The sequence below is a fragment of the Fusarium solani genome (genome assembly GCF_023522795.1).
Source record: "Fusarium solani strain SB1 chromosome Unknown bctg00000010, whole genome shotgun sequence".
NCBI classification, from domain to species: Eukaryota; Fungi; Ascomycota; class Sordariomycetes; order Hypocreales; family Nectriaceae; genus Fusarium; species Fusarium solani.
In genome coordinates, this window is record NW_027072147.1 from 2027358 (window position 1) to 2053131 (window position 25774).

Here is a 25774-nt window from a genome sequence, read left to right on the forward strand (position 1 = left end):
ACCTTGCTCGGCACTTTGCCGACGGGTAGACATCCGTCGGCTCCTCGACCCTCCAGACCGGCTTAGGTACCCAGTACCGAGAGTCTTTGCTTTTCAGGGGACTCGTTGCAAATACTTGCTATGAAAGTGCAGAATCTTCTCATCCTAACCCCTCCCACTCCATCATCGTTCGCCAAAAACCGTCAACTGAACCATCATGGTATGTACCATCTCCTAGGCTACGCTGATACCAATACCAATCTATTATCCCAGGCTCCTCAACCCTCCACGGCCGTCGATAAGAAATCAGACGAACTCATCGGCGTTACTGTCTCCAAAACCGAAAACTTCCCACAATGGTACCAAGAAGTTGTCATCAAGGCTGAAATGGTCGAGTACTATGGAGAAGTGGCCGGCCTTTTTGTCCTTCGCCCCATGACTATGTTCATTTGGAGCGAGATGCGCAAGTGGTTCCAGAAACATCTGGACGAGATGGGTATCGGGGAAGCGAGCTTTCCTCTCTTTCTTTCGTCCAAGTCGCTCGCAAAAGAACAAGACCATATCGAAGGGTTTGCTCCTGAACTTGCCTGGGTTACCAAGGCGTAAGTGTTTAGTGCCGAAGTAGTAACTTGTGTTGACTTGCCCCGCAGCGGCGATAAAAACCTCGATGTGCCCGTGGCCATTCGACCGACGTCCGAAGCGATCATGTATCCCTACTACAGCAAGTGGATCCGAAGTCATCGAGATCTCCCCCTGAGACTGAACCAGTGGAATTCTGTTGTTCGGTGGGAGACCAAACAGACCACGCCGTTTCTGCGGACAAGAGAGTTTCTTTGGCAAGAGGGCCACACGGCTCACCTGACAGAGGAAGAAGCCGGAAAAGAGGTCCTCGAGATTTTGGAGCTGTACGCAAAGATCTACGAAGATTTGCTCGCGGTGCCTGTTGTCCGAGGTCGTAAGACTGAAAACGAGCGGTTTGCGGGCGGTTACTATACCATGACGCTCGAGGGGTATATCCCATCGAACGGACGAGGAATACAAGGCGCAACTTCGCATTGTCTTGGTCAGAATTTCAGCAAAATGTTTGACATTGCTGTTCAAGATCCAGCGGGCGAGGGACACGTCCATGTATGGCAGAACTCGTGGGCATTTTCTACCCGCGTCATCGGCGTCATGGTTATGATCCACGGTGATGACAAGGGCTTGGTGCTTCCACCGCGCGTGGCCAAGATACAGGTCGTCATTGTTCCTGTTGGGATTAGCAAGAAGACGACGGCCGAGGAGAAGGATCAGTTGCTGGACCAAGCGGACGAGATACGGGCGACTTTGAAGAAGGAAGCTCGTCTCCGGGTCGATGTTGATGCTCGTGAAGGGTATACACCTGCGTGGAAGTTTAACGATTGGGAACTAAAGGGTGTTCCACTAAGGTTGGAATTCGGGCCCAAGGATGCAAAGAAGGGTGTAGTGAGTTATACGAAGAGGTATAACAACGAGAAGGGAACGATTCCGATCACCGAGATTACGACTACGGTTCCTAAGATGCTGGAGGAGATACAGGCGGGTATGTACAGGCGGGCTGATGCTACGTTCAAAGAGCACCGGCGAGTTGTGACTGCTTGGGACGATGTGATGGGGGCTTTGGATAACAAGGATCTGGTGTTGATCCCGTTTTGTCTGGATGGAAAGTGCGAGGATCGGGTCAAGGAGTTGACTACAAAGGTTGAGGAGGAGCAGGGTGCACCGTCGATGGGGATGAAGAGCCTATGCATCCCATTTGAGCAGCCTAGTGCGCTTGAAGAGGGGACCAAGTGCTTGAACCCCGAGTGCGAGACGCTGGCGAAGCAGTGGACAATGTTTGGGAGGAGCTATTGAGGAGACAACGCAACTAAGCTTTGGGGGAGAGTTGAACTACTGTAGTTCTCCTGATGCTCACTTGGTGTGAGGTTTGACTCGTGGGTTCGACGCCATGCCTCCACCAAGTAAGAATGGTGAGAGCCACAATGATGCCATTGGCTTGATTCTAGTGGATTCTCAAGGTCGGCAAAATGGACTATTTATCTTCCGTCGGCAACGGTTCCCGAACGGATACTGGCCTATCCCATCATTGATAGGATCCCCTCTTTACATTGGACCCTCTGTGACTGTATTTGACCTTGATCCGCCGGCTGAGCAAGCCGCCGTAATCGCAAGACATGCCTCCCAATGCCTCAATGCATCATTCACGCTCATCCCACGCGTAAGCATAATCTCCCACGGCTACTGGATTCAATAAAATACTTAAACTAGCGCAGTTGCGAAAACTGTCGACGTCGCAAAGTAAAGTGTTCTGGGAAGCAGCCATGCCCGACGTGTACTCGCCTGGGGCTTGAGTGCACGTTTGGAAACATTACCCGGCGTGGATATTCCGAGCTGTGAGTTTGAGATCGTGTTTGTTGGGTGCTGTGGATTGACTGTTGATTAGGTACGTGCAGAAGCTTCTTGATAAGATAAAGAGCCAAGAGGAGCAGCTCAAAGAACGGGCTGGGTGTGAGTTTCTCTGTTGAAGAATGCGGTTCTATGCTTATCGTGTGTAGCGAGGTCTACTGCAGACCCAAGTTCAGAGCTGAGTCCCGGCAATGGCGATATTGTTTCTGATGCGGGCTCTGAGCAGAATCAGTTGGATGAGTTGCCCTTGAGTCCAGGTATGAACATCCTGATTGGTATTGAAGTATCTCTCTCTGACTGGAGTAGCTACGGAGCTCGCATCTGGACCAGCCTTTGAATCAAGGGTGCGGTCAATATTGCGTGATCACGTCGACAACAACAGCCTCAATCTCCAAACATCTCCCGAAAGCTCTGCATTCGTCTCTTCAGCCCTCGAAGAAGAGCCTCATGACCATTGGAGAAATGCACTCACGCTGGTGGACGGTATCCCCTCGCCAACTCTACTGTCCAAGCAAGAATCTCGTCGACTGTTTGAGAGGTTCTCCTCCCTAATGGGTATCAATCAGCACTTTCTTGACCCGAGGACGTTTTCAGATTCCATGGACTTGCTCTACCAGAATGAAACCTCGCGCATAAGGCAGATGCAGACAATGTGGTACACCGAGTACCTCTTGGTCATGGCCATGGGCATGCTCATCGGTTCGCCCAGTGAAGGATCAGCGAACCCTCCTGGGAACTCGTTCTTTGCTGAGGCGATTCATCGACTTCCGCCGATGCACAAGCTGGGCTCTCACGGGATTTTGTCAGTTGAGATTTTGTGCTTGGCCAGTCTTTATCTACAGTGGTGCGATCGTAAATACGACGCGTACCTTTATGTAAGGCCCCAGGAAATGTTTTTGATCTTACTGAAACTGACATGTGGGATTAGATCGGTAGTGCCGTCCGTCTTGCCATCGCCTTGGGCTGTTCTCTGCCTCACGACGAGCAACAAGGACTCTCTTCAGAGATCACTCACCGAGTAAGAGTATGGTGGACAGCATATATGCTGGACCGGTAAGTAAAGCAACTGAATGGAAAGGTGATATTTGCTAATGTTGCTGTCTTGAAGCCGTCTTTCAGCAGGACTTGGTCTTCCAACAGGCACGGATGATCGTCAACTACGATCAGAAATGCCTCGACCAGCCGCCGGCTTCCAAAATCCCTTGCCCATGGTTATCAACATCAAGATAGCGCAAGTGACGGGCAAGATTACCACATGTAAGATGATAAATCGCGATTACCTGCAATGCTTGACTGACATTGACCTAGCTTTCTACGGCAATGCTGCACTGACACGCACCGAGCTCGTGAAAAAGATACAAGAGACGCTGCAGACTTTGCATGACATAGGACGCTCAATACCGAGCGCACTATCTATAGATTTTACTGATTCTTCGTCAACCATTGCCAGAACAAGCGCGTCTCTGTATCTGATGCTATTCCTGGTATGTCTGCTCAACAAGGCAGCCCTGGCCCCGATCCTCATCTAATTTGTGCTTCTAGGCCATAATACTGTGCATCAGGCCAATATTACTCCAGAGAGTCAAGGAGAAGGTACAGGCATCAAAAGACAACAGTCCACGGGCACCTGTATCTCCAGCCATAAGCCGTCTGTGTCAGACATGTCAAGAGGCCGCCATTAAGACGATCCGGATACTTTCCGCCCTACGCGAAGATAAAAGTATTGGTGGGTTCAAGCCCAAGACATGTTGTATATAATAAATTGTTAACGTATCTTAGCATTGTTTGGCTATTTCGACCTCGATGCTACCTTTTCGGCGGCGTTTGTGCTGACCATGATGGGCTTCGTTGAGGGAGACCTCCAAGAACCACCAGAAGGTCTCAAGCAAGCGGCAGAGATTCTCAAGTACTTGTCCAACGCCGGAAATTCAGCAGCTCAGCGACGCCTGAACGATCTGAAGCAGTTCTGCCTTCACGTCTGGTCACCAACCAACATGACAGACGACTGGTCCTGGCTCAAAGAGGGAAGCGTATCCAGCCTTGATAATTCACCTGCGAACCGCCAGAACTTTTCCGGAGATGGCGGTGGCAACCAAAACTTACAGGCAGACGCCATGACGACCTGGGGACCGACCGCGTGGATATCGTGGCAGTCTACGGCGACGGGTGGGGAGGACGCGGTGCATCTTGACTTTAGCGCGTCTGAGAACTTTCAGATGGATCTGAGTCATGAGGCTGGTGACATTTACTCTAGCTTCAATGATCCGACGCTGCCGTTGACGGGCGTGGATGATGTGGATTGGGCAGAGGTTGGCAAGATGTTTCACATGAGGAATATTTAGATGTGGCGTTGGGAACGGAGCCATTGTTTGAGAGAAAAGCACTGCGTGGCTGGAAGATTTACGATGTTAATGATATAGGTACAATATGATTCTGTCTGAGGCTTGGCTTTGGCTCATTCAATGCTATTCTAAACTAATTCTCTGAGTGCACAAGACCGTATTCTCCATTGAGTTTCACGTCTTGACGAGCTCCGAGTTCTGTGTGCGAACCGAATTCAGCGATAACGAATCCGGATACTTGGCCACGGCTGGTCAGATTGCCGATCGGCCAGTAGTCACGGATGGCTGGACTACCGTCGGGTAGCTGACCCACGAACTGTAACCTGACTCGCAAGCTTGTCTCACTGGTCCATCTGGTACGGATGGCTTCCAGAACATACGTGACGGGATCACGGGAACGGGAACGACATGCAGCCTTGTCAATGAAAGGGCGTCCTTGATATCTCGGCCCTTATCCGTACTTCGTCCTTGTTCCTGTCGGCAAGCAACCGAAGGCTCCAACTCGGGGCTTCGCCGAACGATAATTGTGACATGAACAGGGTTTCCCCGCGTTAGAGAGGGGGTGTTTGTCAATGTTGGGTTCCTTCAAAACCCTGGTGCAGTTCGTGGGAGGCAATTGACATTGTGAGTAGTGATGATGCTGGGTTTCACCATGCCTTCCTTACTACACCGTGCATCTATATTGTCTTCTACCTCACAACGATCGATAGCTTTATTACGAACAACAGCGAGGTCTCAGAGGCGCTATGTTACCAACAAGACCCCGATCTCGGCAACACCACCGCCACCTCCTCACTCTCTCTTACCAACGGGAATGCTTCTTCGATCGTTGCTCATTGCGACTGTCTCGAGCCATCGTACCCTTTTAACACCATCACTTGCCATTCTATCCTTCTTTTCCAAGCCTCGACCCGCTCTTTTCAGCGTCGAGAAGAACCCGCTGCTACATGCAATCTTCAAGTCAACCCTCTACAGGCATTTCTGCGCCGGGGAGAATGTGGGAGAAGTCAAGACGACGATAAAAGGTATCAAGGATATGGGATTTCGAGGTGTAATTCTTACTTATGCCCGCGAAGTTGTGGTTGACTCTTCGACGGAGCAAGAGGTTGGTGTGGGAGCTCTGGAGTACAAGGAGAAGGACGCGGCCGAGCTTGAGAAAGAAGTTGCATTTGACGAAGGCATTCAGGCATGGAGAGATGGTGTGCTGGAGACTGCTTCAATGCTTGGAGAGGGCGACTTTCTGGCTCTCAAGTACGTGTAAAACCTATAATGTTCTCAAACATCAACTGACAACTTCTTAGATTCACTGGCGCCGGGGCAAAAGTCACCGAGGCATTGGCAGCCAAGATACCTCTTCCAACTCAGATGCAAGATGCCCTTGAAGCTGTTTGTGAGCAGGCCATCGAACGCAAGGCAAGCATTCTAGTCGATGCTGAACAGCAGTTTGTCCAGCCTGGCATCGACGACGTTGCACTGAGCCTCATGCGCACATACAATCGAGAGCATGCAACAGTATATAACACATATCAAGCCTATCTCAAGTCGACACCTTCAACACTCCTGCGTCACTTGCACCTCGCCAAGGATCAGGGGTTTACTATTGGCGTCAAGCTTGTGAGGGGGGCGTACATGGCCACGGAGCCGCGGCATCTTATCAACGATACGAAGCAGCAGACGGATGATTTGTATAATTCCATCACCCAAGGACTGCTGGAGGGAAGATATCAAGATCTGGAGCATGGCTCATCAGCTGGTTTCCCCCGACTTAACTTGTTTCTGGCAACCCACAACAAGCAGAGCGCGCTCAACGCATACCAAGTGCAACAGAAACGCTCTGAAGAGGGTTTGCCGCTGATCAAAGTGCAATATGGACAGCTTCTTGGCATGGCCGACGAGGTTAGCTGCACGTTGCTGCAACTTGGTGATAAGGCGGGCCAGACATCCCCTGAGGTGTACAAGTGCCTGAGCTGGGGAACGCTGGGGGATTGTATCTCATACCTTCTTAGAAGGGCTGTGGAAAACCGGGATGCCGTTTCGAGAACCAAGACGGAGTATTTCGCTGTGAGAAAAGAGGTTTGGAGGAGGTTAAAGAGCGCTCTCACGTTTGGAATCGTGAATAGATAGTTGACAATAGATTTTTGCTACCTGTCATTGGCTTCATGCACATTTCTATTATTTCCTTGCCTCTCCATCTGGATAAAACATTGAATGTGTGATGGAAAGAGCTCTCGCATACTTGTAATTAAGTTTTTTTATGCCGTTTGTTCAATGCTGTCTATCTTGCTGAAGATCATAGCAATACAAGGTAATTATAGCTTGACGGAGGCACGATGAATCGCCACATCTCATATATGACATGTCGGTATTGATGTTGAGAACCTGTTTCTGCTTCAAATGAAAGGAAAATGACCCTGGACCATCCTCTACCATCTCATTGATATACCAGACAAGCATTCACAGGCACGAATGTGGAAACTATTCGCAAAGTACTGTAGGAACTGAACCGACCATTAGGCTCTATCTAAAAACCTTACCAAGTCTATCGTGTCCCCATGTTTCGTTGCCGCCAAGTTTAAGACTCGTTGCTAGGATACAAACATGTCTTTTGAGGGAAGAACTCCTCCTTAATCATCCTGGGGCTCGCAAATCGTCGTAGGGGATCAGAGCTACCGGCCTTGTCGTTTGTGCCCGAGGAACGACCACCACCGAAGGATTGTTGACCGATGAGGGCAGCAGTTGTCTTGCAGTCTGTGATTAAGAGCAGAGGTTAGCAATACGTAAACAGATATCTGGAAGAACTGGTTAGGGGGAACTTGCTGATGTAAAAGTTACCGGCGGAGTAACGCAACACATCTTCTGCCTCACGAATGACTGCTCGGCTCTTGGCAAAGATGGCTCCGGTCAGGGCGAGACCACCTCCAGCCTCATCAACCTGCTTCAGAATGGAGCTCCATTGAGAATCGGGATAGACATAAACTGCAAACACGGGTCCAAAGATTTCTTCGTTGAAGAGTCTGTGGTCTGGGGAGTCGACTTGATAGACAGTTGGTTTCACAAAATAGCCAACTGAGTCATCGTAGGTACCGCCCGCTAGCAGCTTGACTGATGGGTCGTTGTTGGCCGAGTCGATGATGCCTTTGATCTTGTTGAAGGAGTGCTTGTGGATGACAGGCCCCATGAAAGCTTCGAGTTGCTTATCTGGGCTTCCGATGGTGATCCGTTCGACCTTGGATTTAATGCCTTTGAGGAATTCTTCCGCTCGTGACTCTGGTAGATAAACCCGAGAAGTGGCAGAACACTTTTGACCCTGATACTCAAAGGCGCCACGAACAGTGTGGTTCACGGCACTCTCAATATCTGCCGAAGGATGGATGAGATGAAAGTTCTTTCCACTGGTTTCTCCAACCACGCGAGGAAAGTCCTTGTACCTCTCCTCCACAATACCTTGTCCAATCTTGCCATAAATAGACCGGAAGACCTTTGACGAACCGACAAAGTTGATGCCTCCGAAGTCCGTGTGTTTCAGAACCACATCTGTGATCTCTTCCGCATCGCCGGGGAGGAATTGGATAACATTTGGTGGCAAGCCTGCTTCGAGGAGGATCTTGTACACGATGACGCTGGCGTAGACGTTGTATTGGGAGGGCTTCCAGATGACCACGTTGCCCATCAAGGCTGGGCCTGAGATGAGGTTGCCGCCGATGGTTGTGAAGTTGAAGGGGGATACGGCGTAGACGAAGCCCTCGATGGGTCTCCAGTCCATTCGGCTACGATAAGAGTTAGCAAGGGACAAGCTAAATGTCTGTAAATTCCTAACATACCTCTACATGCCATTGGTGCCCCGAGTTGGTTGCTTCTCGAGTAATTCGGCAGCATAGTTGCAGTTGAGTCGGAAGAAGTCTGCGAGTTCCGCGGCAGCGTCGATTTCTCCTTGCCAAATGTTCTTCCCTTGCCCCAACATAGTCGCAGCAATCAACTCATAACGGTATTCAGTTGTAGCTAGTTCGGCCGCCTTCTGAAAGATAGCCGCTCGATCGACAAAGGGCGTCTCCTCCCAGCTCCTCTTAGCCTTGAGCGCTGCCTCAATGGCCTCTGAGGTCTATTGGCGGGATGCCATGGGATAGTTTGTGAAGACGGTTCCATGCTCTGAGGGCATGACTTGGTCAAGTGACTTGGACGTGGCTTGGATGGTGCCATTGTAGAAGACGTCGGATCGAACGGGGAGCTGCGAGCGGAGGTTGGATAAAGCCTCTTCAAGCTTCTTGCGTTCAGGGGAGCCTTTTCTGTATTCTGGCTGTTGCGGGTCAGTCAATAAACCAGGAAATATTATTAGTTACTCACGTTGGGCTCATTTCTGGGATCAGGAAGTCTGAACGGCGCTGTGGCATCGGCTCTCCTCTGGACTGAAGTGCTGAACGGGGCAGCTCGGAATCCGCGAGGGAGTGTCCGGCCTGCACGGCTAACACTCATTCCGAGAGCTCTGGTGATAGGCATTGTGAAGGCCGATTGATCAATCCGGAAGACTCAATGGCCGTTGCATCTTCCCAACAGCTTGAATCCATGACAGCCATTTATCTCCAATCGATAAGACGTACCACCGACCGGCGGATACGTGGGCGGAAGGGTGCCGAGAGTTAGTCGACTCAAGGGGCCGGCAGCCAGCCGACACACACAATGACTACTCTCCCGGGCGATATCCGTTGGTGGTTCTTGTGACGGGTCTAGCCTGGAGCCGGCTTCTAAAAATCAAGTCTATCAGAAAGGGCGTACGTAGTACAGTACACGCTACCGTCTTTCAAGACACTGACGGATGATATCCGTGTTCCGCCACCAGTGTCTGAGGCATTCACTAACACAAAGGCTAGGCTCACTGATCAGGGACTACGGAGCTCCGCCATGGTGATAGTGCTCAATCTCAGCCTCAGATCTCAACCAATGACATCCGGTATGGTGTAGTGGCTAACATTTCGCGCTCTCATAACCTGAGGGACTAAGTACCGCGGAGCCCAGGGTTCGATTCCCTGTACCGGAGAACATTTTCTTTTGTCGTGGCGCTATCTTTTTGCTGCTCCCATCAACTTCCTTCCTCACCGGTTGATGGCTCACGACTTTCTGGCCTGTGATCAACGGCTAATGAATTCTGTAGTTATCAAGCTCCATTAAGCCCTTTCTTTCTACCAATAAGTCCTGGTTAAGCAATGGCTCCTTGAATGCATCTCTAATTACAGGGCTCGAGTGATAGAACACCCAAATGTTTTATATGATGACCAACCAAATCCTGAAGGGGGGAATTATTATCTATTTAGATTATCTGATGTGTGCGATTTATGTGCCCTCATGTTAAAAAATGCGACTGGCAATTACAGCTTGGGGGCTGAAGGAGGTTGGATATCCGACAACTCCAGTGTCTCTCCCAGCCGCCAACTGACATTTCCTCCCCAGTTAACGTCACCTTGGCTGGCCTTGGGATCCTTCCACTTCCATCTAGCGATGGACTGATCGCCCTCTTCGAGGAGTTTCTTGACCCAGGACCCAAAGATGGGGAAGAACTTAAATCCATGGCCAGAATCACCTGTGAGTAAGACCAGTGATTCTGAGGTTTGAGGTACAAAATCGATGATGAAATCCGAGTTCAGCGTATCGGCAAACCAGCATAGAGATTTTTTGACCAGAGGCCGATCTGCCAAATATGGGAGAGTCTCGGCGAGAAGCTTTCTCATCTTGGCTTCGTCATGCGCAGGGACAAACGCGCTGTCTTTAAGTGACTTGGGGGCATGAGAAAAGCCAGTCTTTGGATCCGTGTTGATGTAACCACCGCCCATGGGACATATCTTGAGGAGATTCGTCTTGGGGTCCGGCTCAAAGTAGAAACCGAGGTCCCTAGCATATGTGATGGGGATACCTCGAAGAGCAGAAACCTCTTCGTCGGATAGGTGGACGTGGGCGACGGACCAAGATTTGGCGACGACTTGGGTTCCGATCTCGGGTACCAGCTTGGTGGCGGCAGCACCGACAGCCACGATGACCAAGTCTGCTGCGTGGAAAGGACCGGTACCAGTCTTGATGCCAGTTGCTCTTCTTCCATCGGGAGTCTTCTCATACACAATCTCGGAGACTGCGCCTTGGGGACCGAGGAAGAACCTCACCCCACGAGCCTGCGCCTCTCGGTACGCAGCCGTCAAGGCAGCTCCAGAGTGTGCATAGCCATCGAAGCTGTTAAAGTAACCGCTCCATCCTGGAAACGAACCAGTGTACTGCCAGAAGCGCTTCTGGATATCTCCATCTCCACTGAATGGAAGTACGTGATCCTTGAGCTGAGAATGGGCGTCGGCTGCAGCGCGGAAGCGACTCAAGGTTGCTGTAGCTTCCTCGGGTGCATTGCCTGAGACACAATGGATGAATCCAGTTTGATGGAAGAAAGGGGCGTACAAGGGCGTCTTCCAAGCGGAGATTGCTTGCTGGGTAACATGTGTGTTAACATTTGCTAGATAGGGGAAATGGTAAATGACACTTACAATGGTGAGCTCAGTCCAAAATGGATCCTCATACTCTGCCCTGACAATCTTGTTGAGATCATTGGCTGCAGAGTAGCGAGGAGGGATCTGGTCATCCTGCTCATAGATTGAGATATTGGAGAACCCTGCTTCAGTCAAATGAATCGCCGTCGAGAGGCCAAAGGCGCCGCCGCCGACGATGGCAATCTTGCTAGACTTTGAGATTGTCATGGTGATGTACAAAAGACTCGAGTATAGAGTGTATAGCTGAGGAAGCAGGTTGATTGCCTGGAACGTCACCGGCTGCTGTGATATGGAGCTGGAGTTTGGCTAGTTGGCGGATAAAATCCGAGCGGCTCGGGTGATAGCCGAGACGATACAAGCGATGATTATTATTCTGCAGTGCCTAGAATGGCAATAGTTGGCGAGACGTTGAAGACGGGATGGGTCCCGAGAAGTATCGGCCGTGAAGCCGGGATTGTCTTGATGATATATGGACTGAAAGACCATTGGTTCAGCCCGAGTTGACACGGTATACTTTCACTCATTTCAAATAAGTTGTTAGTGAGATAGCTCTGAAATCCCTTGGCTTTTGAAGCAAGGTTGGCAGCAAAATCGCGATAGTGGGCGCAGTCTCTCCCCTTGAACCTGAGCGAGGGCCCGCCGCCTCCATTACTGTTACGGCGGGAACCACCTTCATTAAGTTCCAATACTAGGGCTGGGCTAGAACTAATCGGTTTGTTTGATGCTCTAAGATGAAAGAAAATAATTCAAGCTGAAGCCGACAGGACCAGGGGTTGGTGCATTCAGTTGGAGCCGAAGAGTCAAGTATTAGAGCTTGCTCTATTGAGTTGCAATGTTTATCTGAACTTTTAGACGTCTTGACTATTTATCACTAGCCAAAGTATCTACCTGATCATCCTTGACGACTCTCTGAATACAAGGAGCGCCACTGAGCCTAACACGGAACCGTATAGGGTGTGGCGGCTTCGTACTTCAATCTCTAATATTAAAGATTCCAGAGTTGAAAAGGATTCGAGCTGCACCTTTAATACCTCATCTTCTTGTCAGCTTAGCATATCAAAGCCTCGTTTTATGAGATCAGCGCCGCTTAAACAACGACTAACATTTCGAGCCTCACAGCCTGCCTCATTAGCCTAGAGACTAGACATGTAGTGAGGCTGTACGCATGATGCCGGCGGCATGAATCTCCACCCTATACTCCCCGCTAAGAGTTTCTATCTTGAGCAGAGCCTCAATGTTGCATGCTGGTAAGTGCGGCTGGGCCGAAATTCAAGTCTATTTAATGCTATCTTTCTCCCTCATGGTCTTTAAAGCAACCATCCCTCATCCCCTTTAAGAGCCACACCACCTCACTTCCTGTTACAGACATAAAACTACCAAAATGAGCTCAGGAACAGTCTATCATAACCCCGCGGATGTAAACAGATTCAATCCTGAAAGAAACCAGAAAACTAACCGACGCAGTACCCCAAAGTGGGAGAGAGTGTCATCTTCTCATCACTCAACGGCGTCTGGGTTATCACCAGTATCAGTGGTGCTTACTGCGAAGCTCGATCCCAAACACCTGGGGCCGGATCTAAGATGGTCCCTTTGTCCAACATTACACACAGACTGCACTATACTGGATGAGGGCTGCTCTTGTGTCCTGGAGGGTTGCACATGAAGCCCTTCGTCACAGCAAGATTGTGGTGGGAATGGTTTGGAAACAGCATTAGTATTTTATATACCTAAGGACATTCATCAAAATTCATGACCGCGTATTGGGTGTATCCCAATCTCTCTCATCATCATCAGCAACACCTCCAACCTCTCATGTCGTAATCATCATGCCCACGTAATAATAAACTCCATGCTCTGACCTGGTATGCACTTGGTGCCCGGTGCCACATACATGACGACCGACCAGGTACCAGAAGCGCATCGCTGAAAGGATGTACCTCCCTTGTGGCAGTTCCAGTATCCTTCTGGCTTGCAAGCCGTGCCGGGAGTAATGGCGCCAGTAACACCGCTGGTAGGTACTGGCGGGGCTGTCGTTGTCGTCTTGCGAGTTGTCGACTTGAGGGTTGTTGACACCGGAACAGTGACAAAGATGCCGCCGGGTCTATAATTACTCATGTTAGCGTAGTTGAAAACAGAAATTTGCGGAATAGACTCACTTTGTGGTAGTTTTCACAGGAGCCTTTGTCGAGGACGGCTTCGTGGTTGTAGTCTTCTTGGTCGTAGTCGGAACAACAGCTGGTTTGGTAGTGGTAGGAATCACAGCTCCAGGACCAGCTGGACACTGGCCGACCGGCGCCTTCGTGTTGGAAGAGGTTATAGAGACATCAGGTCCAGGGTTGGGAAACATGAGATCCGTCATCTCGGTGGTTCCGCAGCCATTTCCGACGTTGGCGACAAACATGGCAGGACGCTTGCTCATTGGTGTCGACGGTGTGCCCTTTCCTGCCTTGACGGTGATGGCGGCGCAGTTCATGTACATCTCGCGGTTTCCGATCTTGTTGAACCAGGACCAAGCAAAGAGGGCGACTCCAGCTGGTGTGTCGGCCGGCAGGGTGAACATGAAGGATTTCGAGGGTGAAAGGGGGCAGTTTCCGATGTAAGACTGGATGACGGTCCAAGTCTTGCCCTTGTCGAAAGAAAGCGAGGCCTGGCAACTGCCGCCACCGTGGTCTGCGCCGCCGGCGATGGTCATGTTGTACTGCTGCCCGGCCTGCCAGGTCGCAGTGGGTGCACCAGCCGCGGTGCCCAAGAGGGAGTGGTAGCCTTTGCAGGGAAAGTTGCTCCCGTCGGCAGCGAGGGGAGAAGTCATGCTATAGTCAATGTCCCAACCTGAATTGGGGTTGTACTTGCTCTTGAAAGGAGCAGGATAGGTCATCTCCATGTGGGCTTGGGCTAGGCCAGCTAGTCCCAGGATGGCGGCGAAAGCGTTGAAAGCCTTCATGTTGTCGTAAAGTTGAGAGTGCTTTCGTATGAATGAACAAGTTCTGAAGGCTGTGTGTTCAGTTTGTAGTCGGCTTGAGTCGTGAGGATGTGTGGTGAGAAGTCCATGGTTGGGGAGTCTCTCAATCAGACTTTATAGTCTTGGAAGCGTCTCATTCTCGCGTGTCGAGTGAGCAAGTTGTGACGGAAGTAACGAAACCTGTGGGTTCCTTAGCCACGTTGAGGCTCTGAATGTGTTGCGGGCTAGAACGTGTCTGTTGTGGGGAGGGTTTAGAGGCCTCGTCAGTAAGTGACGAAGAGACTTTGATTTCTCATTCCAGCCACATGATGGACTGAAAGGAGATGCAAGGACAATCGAAAAGCGATCATGGGAACGCAAAAGCGATGACCTGTCAGCCATTGATGGTGATGGCAGGATGTAAGACAGAGGTTGGCGACAATGTCGGCAGAGGCTGAAAATGACACAGAATGGCGATGGACACTTGGTTTGTCTCAGAAACTGGTCAGTGGGCATACCCGGGGAACAGGTAAATGCCAAGCGAGAGCATTTATTTTAAGCATCATTGGTCTCGATCCAAAGACTAGAATTCAATAGTGGCCGTTTGCGACACCGGATTCTGAACAGGTGCCTGGAAGAAGGCAGCGCCACGCGTCGCAGCAAGAGACAGTCTGCAAGGGGTTTGTTCCTGAGAACAGCATTCCAAAATCCCATGGGTTTGGAGACGGGACAAAGTCTTTGTAGTGGCTGAGCAGGAGAAATGGTGTAATCTGTTGGAATGCTGAAGGGGTGGAGAGTTCGAAAGGGGGGCAGGATCTTCAGTGGCCTCGACCGTTGTGCCCTGGTAAAGTTGGTCTGGATGCTTCGTTATCCGTTATCGACGTTTTCTACATGAATCTAGATCGCCATGACATTCAGAAGCGAAGTGCTCAACATCTGCATTATCTACAGATGTGTTGGATTGAGTGTCGTCAAATTAGCGACATAGGAGAGATTGTGGGCGATAAAGAGAAAAATGCGGGTCAATAATTGAGTTAAACATACCGCTGAGATCGAGAAACTAGCGAGTGCTACAATCCTGAAAAAAGAACGCAACGTGATAATTGGCCGCAGGTCTTGTCCAGGACAGGGTTTCGTATGACTTCACTTGATTCAGCGGTTAAATCCCGCACGATCGCGCAGGCAGTGAAATCGACCATGACCTCACCGGAAAAGATTGATATCGGATCCTTGGCTGGGGCTGCCTTGGCCTACAAGGACGTCGCCTCGCTAGACGTTGTCCAAGAGCAGATCCGCATACTGCACCTCGAGCCTGGATGGGGCTCTACTCCTATCTCCTGCTCTATCCATCTCATTTCTCTGACGTCTGATCCGCCCCCGAAGTATGAGGCGCTCAGCTACACGTGGGGTGACCCCAAAGTTACCCGGGAGATCATCGTGAACGGCTATCTAGTTAACGTCACCTTTAACCTTTACTCAGCACTCTATCGTCTTCGTCAACCTGTAGAGATGCGTGTCTTGTGGGTTGATGCGCTGTGCATTAATCAGACCGATGTGGACGAGCGTGGTCAGCAGGTCGGTCTGATGGGCAAAATCTATTCTATTTGCGATAACACCGTCATCTGGATAGATGAGCCGCCATTCGAGACATGGCCGGCGCATTGGTTCGGTGATGAAAGGGATCATCCGTCACTGATATGGCTTGGGAACGAATTTGTCTATTACTCAACGTTACAAGAGCCAGCTGACCCGGCTTCCGTCGACATCGTCTTTCACGTCTTCGCCAATCTTAGACTTATCCAAGATTCACATCTCTTTGAGCAGCCGCTATTCACAGACTTGACGGGAGCCAACTTTGCGTATCCACCAGACTATAACTATTACTGCTCTATGATGGCGCAGGCTTTGGCTCCATTCGCAGATAGTCCTTGGTGGACGAGGATCTGGGTGAGTTGTATATATGAATGACAAACCAGTTCTAATATGATACAGACGGTTCAAGAATGCATTCTTCCCCAGAGAGCAACATTCATATACGGCCCCGTCTCGATCGAACTGGCCTTCATGCTTCAAACATTTTCCGCTTTGAGTCGTCACATGCTGGCAGACTGCTGCAGTACAACGGGTGCGCGGACGAATCCAGAACTCATGCCCCATCTTCGCAAGCTAGGCCTCGCCATGAGGCCTATTGACCAGCTCAGAAGTGAGCGCAGAGAAGGACCCGAGCTTTCGCTCTGGACGGCCCTGGGTGTTACTCGGTCTCGCTTCGCCACCGATGATCGTGATCGTGTCTTTGGCGTGCTCGGCCTTGTCGACTCGTGGATGAAAGATCCTATAGTGCCAAATTACAGGGCCAAGACTGAGGAAATCTACACGCTGGCAACTCTTGATGAGGTACTCGCAACAAACAGTCTATTGCCTCTACATCTCCCGCTGCAAAAAGATGTTTACCCGGGTGTTCCTTCGTGGGTTATCGACTGGACCGCCGGCAGCAACGTTTCACTTCGACTGAATGTATATCAATGGACTCAAACACATTATCTTCAGTTTTACGTGTCGCATAAGCAACCATCGCACGTCGTGGCTCGGGACAACAACCGAGTGCTCGAAGTCAAAGGCCGTCGATGCGATCGAGTTGCCCTTGTTGGCCCGACATGCAAACACGGATTACCAAAAGACAAGCGAAGCATATACTGCCAGTGGTTCAAACTCTTTGAGCTTGACAGCAACCCTTCAAGGCCGTATAAAACCGGCGAGCCCTATTTTGATGCTTTCTGGAAGTGTCTTTGCTGGGATCTTGTCCTTTCGGTGGATGGACCTGCTGAAAAGGCTCATTTTAGGAGATCCAAGGGAACTACGGATAGCTACGAGGCTTTTGTGGCCTTTGCTCCAGTATCACCGTACTCGGTATTCCATCCGGAGGGTCTTTCTCCAGATGACCGAGAGGCAGCTGTGCACTTTGATCCAAGGTTCGACATTCGTCAGTATGCTGAGCCAAGGGAACACACATCCGAAGCTTTCATCACGGAGCAGTTGATTGGAGGCATAACTTTGAACACAACCATGTTTATGACTGAGTCCGGGTACCTGGGACTAGGACCTGCGGAGACACAGGTTGGAGATGAAGTGTGGTGCTTATTTGGCAGTTGGATGCCGTTTGTGCTCAGGCCGACTGGGAAGACCCGAGAGGTCGTCGCTGGAGAGAGAGAAAAGCCGTTGTATTCGGTCTTGGGGATCTGCTATGTACACGGGGCTATGGATGGTGAGGCTGCCGATGACGAGAATCTACCTATCCAGACGGTATACCTGGCTTAAGCTGTTAGTTTCTAGAGATTATTAGGTCGTATGATAAGTGTCATCATACAATACATAACCATACATATGACTACTACTCGGTAAAAGGCAAGTGTTCTTTCGCCAAGGGAAATCGGCCTGTAACCGTATCAGACTCCACGCAGGCCGGGTATCTAGCCGCCCTTCGGCCATACCCCGAGAACTAGCCAAAAGCCGTCACCGCTGGCACGGCTGCTCCCCGACGCCCTTCAATCGGCTCTGCCCCACCGAATGATGCGGATCTTTGTGTACAAAACACTCGACTGGTTTATCATTGTGAATGAGGGGGTTGTTGGTCTCCGTCTTCGACCCTGGTCACTTCTCGCTTCAGTAGCGTTTCGCAGAAACCATGAACTCCGACACGGCCAAGAATATCGCCGCCGGGACCATGGGAGGCGTCGCTCAGGTCGTGATTGGTAAGTTAAAGGCTCAATCTGGCCGGAAGTCTGTCTCCTTGCACTGACTTACCCAGAATAGGACAACCATTTGGTATGGCCCGGAACCCTGACCGAAGTCTCTTCAAGATACTGATATAAAAACACCAGACATTGTTAAGGTTCGACTTCAAGCAAGTGGCGGGAATGCCTTGACTGTTACCAGAAATATCTGGCGCCGGGAAGGACCCTTGGCCTTTTACAAGGTAAGCCCTCTTTGGCTTGGTAGCCTCTGGACATATCTTTCTAATTGCTTTCTAGGGCACCATACCGCCGTTACTCGGAGTCGGCGCTTGCGTAAGTCAACGAGATCCTCTCATGAGCCCTTGTTGACCAACAAGACAGGCCAGCATCCAGTTTGGCGCATTTCACTTTTTCCGAGAGCTACTAGAAGAACGAAATAGGCATCTACAGAGGAACACTGATGGAACCTTATCCCTCGGCCAATTCTACTTGGCAGGAGGTGCTGCAGGCCTTAGCAACAGCGTCCTGTCTGGCCCAATTGAGCACGTGAGGATTCGCCTCCAGACTCAACCTCACGGCGACAACCGTCTCTACGCGGGACCTGCCGACTGTGTTCGGAAGATATGGAGTCATTCAGGTATTGGCGGCATCTACCGAGGCCAAGTAGTCACGATTCTTCGTGAATTTCACGGCTTCGGCATCTGGTTCGCATCGTACGAAGGCCTCGTCCAAAAGGTCATGGAGCTAGACCAAAAGCCTCGAAGCGAGATTCCAAGCTGGAAATTTGCACTCTGCGGCGGTATTGCTGGTGAGCTCATCTGGCTGTTGACGTATCCGTTGGACGTGATCAAGAGCAAGATGCAGACCGACGGATTCGGGGCTGAGAAGAGGTATAAGAACATGCGTGAGGCTTTTCGAGTGACGTGGAAGACTGGCGGAGTCGCTGGTTTGTTTAAGGGGATTGGACCGACGTTGCTTCGGGCGATGCCTGTTTCTGCTGGGACATTTGCAGTGTAGGTGATGCTCTATATCAGCAGTAGAGAGAAAAAGCTAACCGAGGACAGAGTTGAAATGGTACGCAAGGCGCTTGCGTAGAGAAGATTCATGAGCATAGCTGAAATGCTTTGTCTGTCAGATGTGTTAGCTCATGTGTTGAACTTGGAAGATTACTCGAAAGTTTCCTGATGAACCGCCTCGCAGAGTGATGAAGAAACTTGGAAAGCAAGTCTTGGGACGGAAAAAAAAAATAGATGGCTTGACTGCGACGCATCCGAAGACCAGAGACCGCTCCCGAAGGCAATACTCTCGGCTGGCCGGATATCGCCCTCTCGGATGTCGCCCTCGGATCTCGTAGATCGGGAGGTGGGTCATGTGGATTCCGGGGTAGCGCAGATGCTAAGCCAGGAGATTGGGAATAGACTCGTCGTAACTAAGTTTGCAAAGAGGCGGATTGGATCACGGGCCTTGAGAGGGCCGCAATTCCTCAATGATCCCGACCATCACGACATCGAGTTGACCGTCCAGGATATAAACCTCATGTCTCGGCATCAATTCAGTCAACAACAGACACAGCAACTCTCACCAGCCCTTCCAACTCATCACCAATCATGGGGATCTTTACCAAGTTCCGCCTCTTTAACAGGAGGCTCGCACTCGCTTGTATGCTCATTGCCGTGTCCACCTTCAACTATGGCTTTGACAACCAGGCGTTTGCGAGTACACAGGCCATGGATCCGTTTGAGAAGCAGTTTGGCCATTGGGATGAGAAAAAGGGGGCGTACGCTCTTGAGCCGTACTGGCTCTCGCTGTTCAACAGTCTCAACTACATTGGCTTTGCCTTTGGTGAGTAGACTTCAGTGTCAATCTCCCCGCAAACCACTTGCTGATTTAGTGCCAGGAGTCATTGCGGGTAGTTTCATCTCGGCTCGCTGGGGTCGAAGGTGGTGCATGTTTGTCATGAGCGTTTATGCTCTTGGTACCGCTACCATTTCTGTCACGTCCTTCCACCGTGAACAGATTATGGCAGCCCGTATTCTCAACTATGTCTATGTCGGGATGGAACTTGGCGTCGTTCCAACCTTCCAGTCTGAAATTGGTACGTGAGACTTTGCATAAACACAGAATCCTTCTAATAAGACCATCCAGTCCCCGCTCCAGCCCGAGGCTTCATGGTCGGCTCATACCAGCTCAGTCTCGCAGTGGGTGGACTCGTCATCAACAGCGTCTGCTTCGGCACCAGCTTCCTCCCTGACAACCGCGCATGGAGAATTCCTCTCGGCTTGTTCTACATCGTCCCTACAATCGTTGTGGCGGGTATCTGGTTTATTCCCGAATCACCCAGATGGCTTCTGCGCAAGGATCGCGTTGAAGAGGCGTGGCAGAACCTCCGCAAGCTCCGAGAAGGCGCATTCACTGAAGAACAGATTGAAGCAGAGTTCAAAGAACTTCGTACCTCTCTGAGCAAGAGGTTGAACAGGGTCGCTTCATTGAGCTGCTTCAAGGCAACAACCTCAAGCGAACGGCTATCGTTATCGCTGTCAACTTTCTGATGCAGGCCAGTGGTCAAGCTTTCGTGTCGCAGTACGGTGCTGTGTACGTCAAGATGCTTGGAACCATTAACCCATTCGGCTTCAACCTGATCACGGCAAGTGTCAACATTGTTACCTTGACTTGCATTCTCCTCTGGACGGATGTTATTGGAAGACGGTATGTTTCACCCATCAGACTACTAGCCATCTGCTAACCGAACAAGTATCCTGATGATCGCGTCTTCTTGCACAATGTTCGCAGCAATGACCACCATGGGAGGCTTGGGTATTGAGAGCCCCGTCGCCGACGACAGAAAGAAGGGTGTCTTGGCCATGATGGCCCTATTTGCCTGTGGCTTCTCAATGGGCTGGGCGCCGCTGAGCTACGTCGTCACAACCGAGATTTCGGCTCTTCGACTTCGTGATCTTACCTCTCGAGTTGGATTCACCACCAACGTCATCATGAAGTGAGCCACCGTAACACTTCTCTGGTCATCGATGCTAACGAGTGCTTCTAGCTTCACCGTCAACTTCGTCATCCCGTACCTCATCTACGACCAGTATGCCGGCTTGAACAGCAAGGTCGGCTTCATATTTGGCGGCCTCATGGCGGTAGCTATCGTCTTTGTGTACTTCTGCGTTCCGGAGTGCAAGGGCAAGACGCTGGAGCAAGTTGACTTTTTGTTTAACCAGGGCGTTCCGATCCGAGACTTTGGCAAGACGGATGCGGCGGCCATGATGCAGTCGGTCTTGGAGGAGGACAATGGTAAGAGGCACGACTCTGATGTCGAGAAGGGCTCTGTTGTGGTGGGGCCCAAGCATGATAACTGAGGCTCAGACCACAGATTGCCGCACCGGATAGCCAGATGAACAACGGTTTTAGCCCACGGTATTTTGAGTAGATACATAATTTATTACTGCTCTGATCCTATGTAATGAGGCACATTTGCATCCGTATAGGCATTAAGCTGCAGGTCGAAAGGATCCATGGGAAACACCATGTCATGCTCTCCAAAGACTACATCTGCAGAGTTGGTCAAGTCATAGTTCATCAGATTATAGCCAAGCGGCTGCTCCGAGCCGCTTTGATTCGATGAAAAGACGTCCTGACTGTCAACGGGTAGAGAAAAAGGCCAACTCCCTTGAGTTAATGGATCAATGGGCGTTGTTGATTGTATATCCTCTGCAGTCGGCGGCTCATCTTGGTTTGACTCTGGGGGATTGACAGCTGGATCAAGCTCCTCTTCGTCGTCTGGGGCGTAAGCGTGTTTGGACCTCCGGTGTAGCTTCTCCTGAAGTCGAAGATTGCCTGTTGGCGGACTGTGAAACGTGTCAGTAGAGGGGCAAATCACGGAGGTTTCTTGGACTTGCGGTGATTCTGCAGACCCTGATCTCGCACCTAGCCTTGGGATAAGCTTCTCGATGTCGGATATCTGATCCATCAGTAAGTTGCCTATAAGACTTGGAGTGATAGCTTACACATGAAGCAATCCAGTCAACCCCTGTTTGGACCCGCGACACAATAAACAAAGCATCCGTCAACTTCTCTTTCACGACCGGCAGTGAATCATCTCCATGTGCCGGGAGCAAAGAAGCGAGGTGATCAATGATCTTGACGGATTGATAAGTAACCACTGCTAGCGTGGGCGTCTCAAGGCGACTGCTTGTCTCGAGATGGCGAATCTTGGACCACAAGTCGCAGGAGCTCAGTGCGCTCTGTAAGCATCGCCGTTGACAGTAGTCGATGTATTCTCTGGGTGTCTGCGCCGCAGCTTCTGGGGAAACGCATTCTCTTATGCCGGGGATCAGGAAGCGGTGCAGGTCGCAGCGACAACTAAAGAGGAGAGTGTGCAGTATTGTGTATGCGCGTGCCTCATCAGAATGGCACATGAGCATGAGTCTGTTGTCGTTCAGCTGCAGCTCTTCCGGTAACGACTCTTCAAAAGATGCAAGCTCCAGGTCAAGCGATCGTAGCTGTCCTCGGCTGTGGTAGGGGCTAGAGCCATCCAGAATTACCCGCCTGGTGTATCTTGGACCTGTTAACACTGACGCTGTTGAGGATGGTGTATTGAACATACCTCAACACTCTATCACGGATATCGTACAGCCGCATCAGGCAAGCCAGAGAATTCAGGTCAGTTGCCGTCTCACCTTTGCTACGCAAAAACGATGACCGAGATTGCAACCCAAGCTGAAAGTTGTGATAGCTGCTTGGCAGTCGAATGTGCATCCGCTGTGTTGGACAAACAGTCAAATCCTCTATTCCGCCAGAAAAGACTTTGTCGGTGGCGTAAATAGACCACATCAGGCGACGTAGACACTCTTGCTTCACAGGGTCCACAGCCGGGCGCTCATAATTAAGCCGTTTCGTGAATGCCACCCTGGCTGCGATTGAGATGAGCACCCACACGTCCCCGGTGAAACGCAGCGAGGAGAGGAACTTGACAGCGAGCATCAACGCCTGAAGCTTGGGTATAGACATGTCGCCCAGGTGCCCGACTAGTTCGTTCTGGACTTGCTTCATCCAGGAATATGCCATTGGGTGGGAAGCTGGCGTGTGCCTGAGCCCTGCTGCACAAATGGCTTTGAGTAGAGTCTTGTCTAGCTTCCCTTGACTCCATTCAGCGATTGTGGTTGCTCTATGAAGAAAGACACAGTCGGCAATGTCGGATTTGTCAAAGTAAGCATCCAAGTGTTGTCGGACGGCGTCCCTGTCCTCGGCTTCAAATAGGCTTGGCGAGTGTTAGTAGTGCTCACTATTACACAGCCAATACGCACCGAAGTGAATCATCGCCTGTAATGCCAGACATGCCAGACGGTGTCAATTGACTTGGTACCGACCCATGATCGGTCGGCGGAGGACTAACAGGCGAAGCGAAAGCCTCTACTACAGCCTCCGACTGAGGAATGCCCCCATCACCAAACAGACACGCCTGCCCTTGAGACCGGCATCGGTCGCAGGGATGAGTCCCGGAACACTTGACCTTTGCGCTCCGACAAGAGGTGCAAGCCCGGAGGATGCGACGCCTCTTGATCCCGGCCTGCGTCAAGTCTTGACCTCGGCTGTTACCAAACGACTCGGTTGTGTCGCTTGGCAGGTAGCTGCAAGCCAAGTCTAGACGCTCACACCGCACACATCCCGAAGTTCGACGGTCACACTTGACCTGGTTGATCGTCAGCGGGGAAACAGGCACTAACTAGAATGCGGAGATGTCAAGCCAACCTTTCTTGCGCGACACTGTCTGCACGCGGGCTGCTTAGCCGGCAACGAGGACCCAGGAGAATGGTTCAATGTGTCTGGGCGATTCATCTCAGGCGAGGGCGAGATCCGAGCGAGTTCCAGGATGTAAGGGGATGTGGTTCGCGGGGGCGGATCTTGTTATGAAACTCTGGCTGAATGCGGAGCACGCAAGTCTGGGGACAGATGGCGTACAGCGAGATCCGACTAGATGCCGAGGGCGAGATCCGAGTGTGCTCGGATGAGGCCGACAAATCAGAGGCGGTTCCGTAAACAAGTTCCTTATGCTGTGGACAACTTCCGAGATTAATATGAGCCTCTCTGTTTGCTCTCATCATCTTCATTGGCTTTCTAGACGACTCAAGACACAATGCCCTATTCACACAGCATTCCTCCAAAACCCCTGCCCCTGCAGGTCGCCTCTAAGAATGGAGGCGACAAGCCAAACTACATCATCTTCATGCCCGACCAGCTGAGATACGACTCCCTCGGCTGCACGACAGGTCCCGACTCTGGAATCAAAACACCAAACATTGACGCCTTTGCCGCCAGAGGAAGTCTCTTTACCAACTGCTTCACACAAGCCTCAGTATGCTCGCAGTCACGATGCAGCATGTTTACGGGGACATATCCGCACGTCAGTGGACATCGCAGTCTTGAGAACCTCATCAAGCCTTGGGAGCCCAACATTTTCCGCAGCCTCAAGGAGTCTGGTTATCACGTTGCTTGCCTTGCTCCGCGAGGCGATACCTTTGCGCCTACGGTGACGGAGCTCAGCGTCACAGAATATGGCTTCCTCGAAACGCCAGAGTATGTGCCTAAGTTTGGAGGAGGCGAGCGCGAAATCGACGAGAGCATTTGGGGCCGACTGTTTTATCGAGGTCTGAGAGACGCGGATAAGGCCATGGATTACGATGAGGCTGTCGTGAGGTCAGCATTGACGTGGCTGGACTGCCCCCCAACCGATAAGCCTTGGGTACTCTTCATGCCTCTCATCTTCCCTCATTGCCCTTTCCAGGTTGAGGAACCCTTCTTTTCCATGTACGACCGAGAGAAGATTACCAGCATTGAAGCCACACCAGACAAGAAGACGGGGTATGAACCACGGTACATGAAGTCTATCAGAGAGCGATATGGTACACACCGTGCAACTGATGAGATCTGGAAAGAGATCAAGGCTACTTACTATGGCATGATTTCTCGACTTGATGATCAGTTTGGCCGCGTCATGAAGCGCGTGGATGAGTTGGGAATCTGGAAGGATACCGTCACCATGTTCTTTACTGATCATGGAGAATATCTCGGTGACCATGGCCTCATTGAGAAGTGGCCTTCTGGTCTATCTGAGACTCTTGTTCATGAGCCGCTCATTGTCGGAGGTGCAGGATTACCAGAGGGAAAAAAGATCAACGCCATGGCGGAAATGGTTGATCTTGTCCCAACCATGTTGGAGATCTCGGGGATTGGCGAGTCGTTCTCCCACAACGGACTGTCCTGGATTCCTCTGCTCTGCGGCGGCGCCACAACCCACAAGCAATATGCCTTTTCTGAAGGTGGCTTCCTGACGTCAGAAGAGCCTATACTCGAGCAGGCGCCCTACCCATACGACTTGAAAGCTGGTCTACAGCACGAAGATACAACCCTGGTTGGGAAAGCCATCTCCTTGAGAGACGAGACTTGGACCTTCGTGTATAGATTGTATGAGCCGCCAGAGCTCTATCATCGACAAAACGACCCGCACGAGCTACATAATCTGGCCGAAGATCCAGATCACAAGGAGTTGGCAGACAAGTTCGAAAAGGCTACTCTGAAGTGGCTGTTGCAAGGGGCTGATGTGATGCCTTGGACGGCAGATCCGAGGTTTCCGGAGGTGAAGCTCAAGAGTCCGCGAGAGCAGATGCAAGAGCGGTTGAAGCAGGTTCGGAGTGACTAGAGGTTTGATACTTGGCCTAGAAGCGGGACAGCTTTTACGCAGGTAGAAGGCTCAGAAAGAGTTGATAGTTGTTAGTGGGCGTATAGAAATCTTTGCCACTTAGCTAGGCCTAGGGTAGGCCTCTGTAGAGCTTCAGCATAGAT

At 51.0% G+C, this 25774-nt stretch overlaps 10 protein-coding genes across 10 annotated transcripts; 6 read left to right on the forward strand and 4 right to left on the reverse strand.

Annotated features, from left to right (window-relative positions):
* Positions 1 to 196: 196 nt before the first annotated feature.
* Positions 197 to 5049, forward strand: MRS44_014698 (uncharacterized protein; the record flags this gene model as incomplete). The annotated part of the gene is made up of 13 exons (XM_065618515.1): positions 197 to 199; positions 253 to 581; positions 630 to 1802; positions 2271 to 2390; positions 2441 to 2505; positions 2553 to 2660; positions 2710 to 3278; positions 3332 to 3456; positions 3512 to 3660; positions 3712 to 3887; positions 3946 to 4129; positions 4183 to 4712; positions 4900 to 5049. The coding sequence occupies 13 exons, from the start codon at positions 197 to 199 to the stop codon at positions 5047 to 5049; spliced, it is 3681 nt and encodes a 1226-aa protein (XP_065474587.1).
* A 348-nt stretch (positions 5050 to 5397) lies between these two features.
* Positions 5398 to 6869, forward strand: MRS44_014699 (uncharacterized protein; the record flags this gene model as incomplete). Its single annotated transcript, XM_046278847.2, has 2 exons — positions 5398 to 5996; positions 6047 to 6869. 2 exons carry the CDS (start codon positions 5398 to 5400, stop codon positions 6867 to 6869), a joined length of 1422 nt encoding a protein of 473 aa, XP_046127788.2.
* Positions 6870 to 7317: 448 nt separating this feature from the next.
* Positions 7318 to 9239, reverse strand: MRS44_014700 (uncharacterized protein; the record flags this gene model as incomplete). The annotated part of the gene is made up of 5 exons (XM_065618516.1): positions 7318 to 7493; positions 7545 to 8512; positions 8573 to 8844; positions 8905 to 9039; positions 9087 to 9239. The coding sequence occupies 5 exons, from the start codon at positions 9237 to 9239 to the stop codon at positions 7318 to 7320; spliced, it is 1704 nt and encodes a 567-aa protein (XP_065474588.1).
* Positions 9240 to 10105: 866 nt separating this feature from the next.
* On the reverse strand, positions 10106 to 11470 carry MRS44_014701 (uncharacterized protein; the record flags this gene model as incomplete). The annotated part of the gene is made up of 2 exons (XM_046271387.2): positions 10106 to 11203; positions 11261 to 11470. The coding sequence occupies 2 exons, from the start codon at positions 11468 to 11470 to the stop codon at positions 10106 to 10108; spliced, it is 1308 nt and encodes a 435-aa protein (XP_046127790.2).
* A 1617-nt stretch (positions 11471 to 13087) lies between these two features.
* Positions 13088 to 14204, reverse strand: MRS44_014702 (uncharacterized protein; the record flags this gene model as incomplete). The annotated part of the gene is made up of 2 exons (XM_065618517.1): positions 13088 to 13364; positions 13420 to 14204. The coding sequence occupies 2 exons, from the start codon at positions 14202 to 14204 to the stop codon at positions 13088 to 13090; spliced, it is 1062 nt and encodes a 353-aa protein (XP_065474589.1).
* A 1194-nt stretch (positions 14205 to 15398) lies between these two features.
* Positions 15399 to 17516, forward strand: MRS44_014703 (uncharacterized protein; the record flags this gene model as incomplete). The annotated part of the gene is made up of 2 exons (XM_065618518.1): positions 15399 to 16148; positions 16194 to 17516. The coding sequence occupies 2 exons, from the start codon at positions 15399 to 15401 to the stop codon at positions 17514 to 17516; spliced, it is 2073 nt and encodes a 690-aa protein (XP_065474590.1).
* A 367-nt stretch (positions 17517 to 17883) lies between these two features.
* On the forward strand, positions 17884 to 19027 carry MRS44_014704 (uncharacterized protein; the record flags this gene model as incomplete). The annotated part of the gene is made up of 6 exons (XM_046281539.1): positions 17884 to 17950; positions 18012 to 18023; positions 18080 to 18174; positions 18230 to 18265; positions 18314 to 18945; positions 18997 to 19027. The coding sequence occupies 6 exons, from the start codon at positions 17884 to 17886 to the stop codon at positions 19025 to 19027; spliced, it is 873 nt and encodes a 290-aa protein (XP_046127793.1).
* Positions 19028 to 19539: 512 nt separating this feature from the next.
* MRS44_014705 (uncharacterized protein) lies at positions 19540 to 21291 on the forward strand (the record flags this gene model as incomplete). Its single annotated transcript, XM_065618519.1, has 6 exons — positions 19540 to 19774; positions 19824 to 20027; positions 20078 to 20380; positions 20434 to 20638; positions 20685 to 20927; positions 20979 to 21291. The coding sequence occupies 6 exons, from the start codon at positions 19540 to 19542 to the stop codon at positions 21289 to 21291; spliced, it is 1503 nt and encodes a 500-aa protein (XP_065474591.1).
* Positions 21292 to 21374: 83 nt separating this feature from the next.
* MRS44_014706 (uncharacterized protein) lies at positions 21375 to 23270 on the reverse strand (the record flags this gene model as incomplete). Its single annotated transcript, XM_065618520.1, has 5 exons — positions 21375 to 21780; positions 21847 to 21893; positions 21940 to 22489; positions 22539 to 23192; positions 23239 to 23270. 5 exons carry the CDS (start codon positions 23268 to 23270, stop codon positions 21375 to 21377), a joined length of 1689 nt encoding a protein of 562 aa, XP_065474592.1.
* Positions 23271 to 24068: 798 nt separating this feature from the next.
* Positions 24069 to 25631, forward strand: MRS44_014707 (uncharacterized protein; the record flags this gene model as incomplete). The annotated part of the gene is made up of 1 exon (XM_046279646.2): positions 24069 to 25631. The coding sequence occupies one exon, from the start codon at positions 24069 to 24071 to the stop codon at positions 25629 to 25631; it is 1563 nt and encodes a 520-aa protein (XP_046127796.2).
* Between the last annotated feature and the right edge of the window lie 143 nt (positions 25632 to 25774).